General features: G+C 35.8%; 1 protein-coding gene across 1 annotated transcript; it reads right to left on the bottom strand.

Moving 5' to 3' along the window:
- Positions 1-279: 279 nt before the first annotated feature.
- Positions 280-3,749, bottom strand: LOC134874110 (Golgi-associated plant pathogenesis-related protein 1-like). Its single transcript, XM_063898113.1, has 6 exons — positions 3,705-3,749; positions 3,490-3,516; positions 3,158-3,367; positions 2,674-2,751; positions 2,108-2,254; positions 280-454 (listed from the first exon to the last, which is right to left on the bottom strand). The coding sequence occupies exons 2-6, from the start codon at positions 3,494-3,496 to the stop codon at positions 450-452; spliced, it is 447 nt and encodes a 148-aa protein (XP_063754183.1). The 5' UTR covers positions 3,497-3,516; positions 3,705-3,749; the 3' UTR covers positions 280-449.
- Positions 3,750-4,150: the final 401 nt, after the last annotated feature.

Raw genomic sequence — 4,150 nt, 5'->3', positions numbered from 1 at the left:
GAGAAGCAGTGCTCAGTTATTATGCTCCAATTATCTGGAACAAACTCCCAGAACCCTGCAGGGCTGCTGCTACTCTTAGTACTTTCAGATCCAGGCTGAAGACTTTTGCCGCTGCTTTTAATTGCTATTCATATCTCACACTGCACTGTAACTTTTATTCATGTTTGTTTTAATCTTTTTGCCTTGGCTAAGGTATAAACTGAATGATTTCATGTTGAACCTCAACACATCCAAAGCATTTTGAATCAAGACAATTTTATTCAACAATATTTCGTTATAGGCTGTTTGCTATTTAAGAACAAGGAACACATTAAGCAGCAGTGAGTTGGAGCTGGGAGGGACGGTCACTGTCGCCTACAGCAGGGTGCAGCTCTTCTTCGGGCTTGCTCCACCACTGGAGGGGCTTCCTGCTCCACCCTCTTCTCTGCCAGCTGTAAAAGGCACAGCCTTTACTCTGCAAAGTGACAATAAATATGCATATCTTCAACTGATGAGATGAACAGGAAGCCAATGAAAAATTCTCAAGCTTAGCGTATTTAAATATCACTTCAGAACCAAAAGATAAAGCAGCAGCCAAACACTAAAAGTATCCAAAGAAAAAGAAGTCTTTATGATTCTCTAATGTACAGTATGTTGTTGTATTACTACACCAATATGTTATCGTTTAGCTATACGAATAGTCACTCATTTAAAATGTTTAATATTTTATTAGGAATTTTAAGATTATCACCATTTGCATCCTATCCTATAAAATATAAATGGATCATGGGTTTTCAGTGTGAAACCATCAACTTTAAAGAGTTGTTAAAGAGTAACTAAAGAGGTCAATAAAATGTAGTGAAGTATAAAGTACAACTTTTATCTCGGATATAAAAGGCTGTAGAAATGAAATCAAAATCCTCCAGTAAAATAGATGTCTGAGCAAGGACATTCCCAGAAGTTAAACAAATATTTAACATTTCCCTCTAGACGTAATACTTTTGTCTGAAAGTACTTCATTATAAGTGAAAGTCCTAATTCAAAATGTTGCTAAAGTAGAAGTACATAGCACTGCCAGCTAAATGTACTTACAGGATCAAAAGTAAAAGCACCCATTATGCACCGTGGCAGTTTAGAATGTAATATATTATTATAGAATATTAAATGATTCCTTATATGAATTGCTTACAAATACATGTAAGAGCATTTATATGGTGTTGGTTGTTAATATTCAGACCATTTGAGCGTTTTAAAAATACATTGGTAGTAATGTATATCAGATAACATCCCATTTGTTTAATATGTAAACAGTAGCTGGCAGTGTTAAATACATTTAGTGGATTAAAAACTACAATGCATGTTCAAAAATGTAGTGGAGTAATAGCATTAAATGGAACCACTCAAGTGACAAAAAAGTACTTGAGAACAGTAGTTCACTGAACTGACTTTAATTATATGTATTATGTCAACACGTTGCACATAACTGTAATAAGTTAGTTGAAAGCAATAATATTTGGTTGAACCTATCTGAATTTAATATTATTGCTTTCAACTAATACAGTTATGTTCCTGCAGCCTCTGCTCGTCAGGCGCAAATCTCCTCTCCCCTCCTCCCTGGACCAAACTCCGGACCTGGGGGGACAGAGCCTTTTCTGTCGCTGCCCCCTCCCTCTTGAACTCAATCCCCAAAAACATCCGTGACTGCCCGGACCTCACCCTGTTTAAATCCCAGATCAAAATTCACCTTTTCAAAACTGCTTTTACACGGTAAATGAATGTTGTGTTTTAAATACATTAAGTGTGTTGTTTTAATTATGTTTTTATAAGTTGTATCTCTGTAAAGTGTCTTTGAGTTTTTAGAAAAGCGCTATATAAATAAAATGCATTATTATTATTGTTATTATTATTATTATTATTATTATTATTATTATTATTATTATTATTATTATTGTGTGCAACCTGTTGACATGATACATTTGATTAAAGTAAAAGTTTCAGTTTATTCAGTGTTGATTAAATGTACTTCCCACCACTGCCTTTAGAGATACACAATTGTATGTACGTTTCTTTTTGTTGTTAACTATCCTACTCAGACAATAGCTACTATAACACTGTGGTAATATGTTACCTTTGAGGACGTTTGCCTCGAAGTATCCCGGATTGACCATGTTGCCAGCTGGCCTGTAGCGCCCAACCACAAACACACTGTGTCCATCGGTGGCCAGCCCCACACCCAGCTCCCTGCTCTCCTTCCACACCACCTGAGTGAAATGCCCTGCAGGGGGGAACAGCAGTGTGTTGAATTACACTCAAACTCACACTGAAAAACTGAAACCTTACTCATTTCACATAACTGTATTAGGTTAGTTGAAAGCAATAATATTAAGTTGAACCTAATATGTTTTTATTTAAACGTTATATTATTGCTTTCAACTAACCTAATACAGTTATGTGAATTCTGTTGAAATAATACATTTAGTTCAAGGCAACGTTTCCGATTGTTTTGAGTAAAAACAACTCAAAAAAATTATAATGTGAAAAATCAAACCAGTAACTTCATTTTTTCTTATAGCTTTAACTTAAGTGATTTATGGTATGCAGATATTAATATTGTCTGTTTTTTTTCTGATCTACACATTTGAAAGCATTCTATTTTTAAGGATTTATTAAATAAATCAGCAGTTGTGTTTTTACCAGTGTTGCCGTTGAAACCCGGGCTGCTCCAGTCGTAATCTTTGATCTCACTGTACCACGAATCCACAGCTTCTTTCCCTAAAAAAAGAAGAATTTACAAAAAAAAAAATGTTACAAGAACATTTGAATTGGTAGTTTAGGTTTGACTTTTATACCCTGCTCTGGAAGCAAATTTTTTCTTTTTTCTAATATAAATCCAAGATCAGAGAAAGGCAGAGAAGGGATTTGTTAAAAAATTAAAATAAAAAACTCAAACCTACAGGTTAGTGGTTATTAATAAAACATTGTGAACATAGGAAGTACAGGAGACTGATGAACTGCTGTGACTGTGTCTCATACCACAACAGGAAGCCTGAAGCAGTTGTGTTTTATTTCCTCATCATTATGGTCTGTCCTCATTTTTACAATCTTACCGTGGCATACAAACAACCTTTGGATTGAATAACTAGGTAAAAGTTAAAAAAGATGTGAAAGTAAGCAGCACCTGTGGAATTGCTGGCTGCTGAACTCCACATGTTGTAGATGTTCTCTCCGTCATTATTGTCACTGTGCTGCAGGCTGTTGATTGACAGCAGGTGGTCAGCCCACTTCTGAGCTGCGGCAGACATCTCGCTGTTAAGGGTCAGTTGTGGCGCACCATGCTTCGCCCTGTAGGCATTGTGGGTTTCCAGGAACTCCTTCTGGAAGCTTGCATCTGTCAAAGAAAGTGACATGAATAACTTATGAGCACTTAGAGGAAACAAGTCTTCAATCACTGAGGCTGCATAAGAGTTATTTCGTTAAGGAAATTAATTCTTGAGCAAACAATGCACCAACCTGCCATTGTGTGTGTTGCAATGAAGCCTGAAATGACAAAGAAAAGAAAATTAAGAATTCACGTCAACAAATTGGAAAATAATTCCAAAAAATCCAATATATGATAACAAATTAAATGATATGTCTCAGGCATAGTGTGGCGATGAAAGAGTCCTTTCATACAGTCCAGGTCTCATCTAAAGAGACAATCTTCTCCTGTGAACCCAAATACTTACCTGCTTACTGTAGGTGTGGAGGGATGAAGATACACTTCCTTCAGCTGTCTTCAAGTGCGTATTTATATACAACAGCAGGGCACCCCCCCTGTCTACATGTAGGAGGAGCCAGACACCCGGCCCTTGCCAGTAATTATGTTCCTTATTGTTTTTAACATGGCTCATCTATTCAAAGATTCCTGAGAATTCATTATCAACCATTTTTAAGATTACTTCAGTCACAATTCAAATAAGTTTCTTCTGTTCAAGTTAATGAAGAATTTCCTTTTTCTGTTTCCTTTGCATTTCCTCATCTCTTCAGACGAGGTGGGAGAAGTCCTTTATTCATCAAAATGTTAGGTAAAAGTAGAAAAATATTATCATCAAAATAGACTTAGTAGTCATTGTTTGATTGGTCCATTTCAGAATAATATCTCTGATATGTTTTATAATTATTGATCATTAAA

The sequence above is a fragment of the Eleginops maclovinus genome, chromosome 12, assembly GCF_036324505.1.
Source record: "Eleginops maclovinus isolate JMC-PN-2008 ecotype Puerto Natales chromosome 12, JC_Emac_rtc_rv5, whole genome shotgun sequence".
Lineage (NCBI taxonomy): Eukaryota > Metazoa > Chordata > Actinopteri > Perciformes > Eleginopidae > Eleginops > Eleginops maclovinus.
This window is presented reverse-complemented; position numbering and strand designations above follow the sequence as displayed.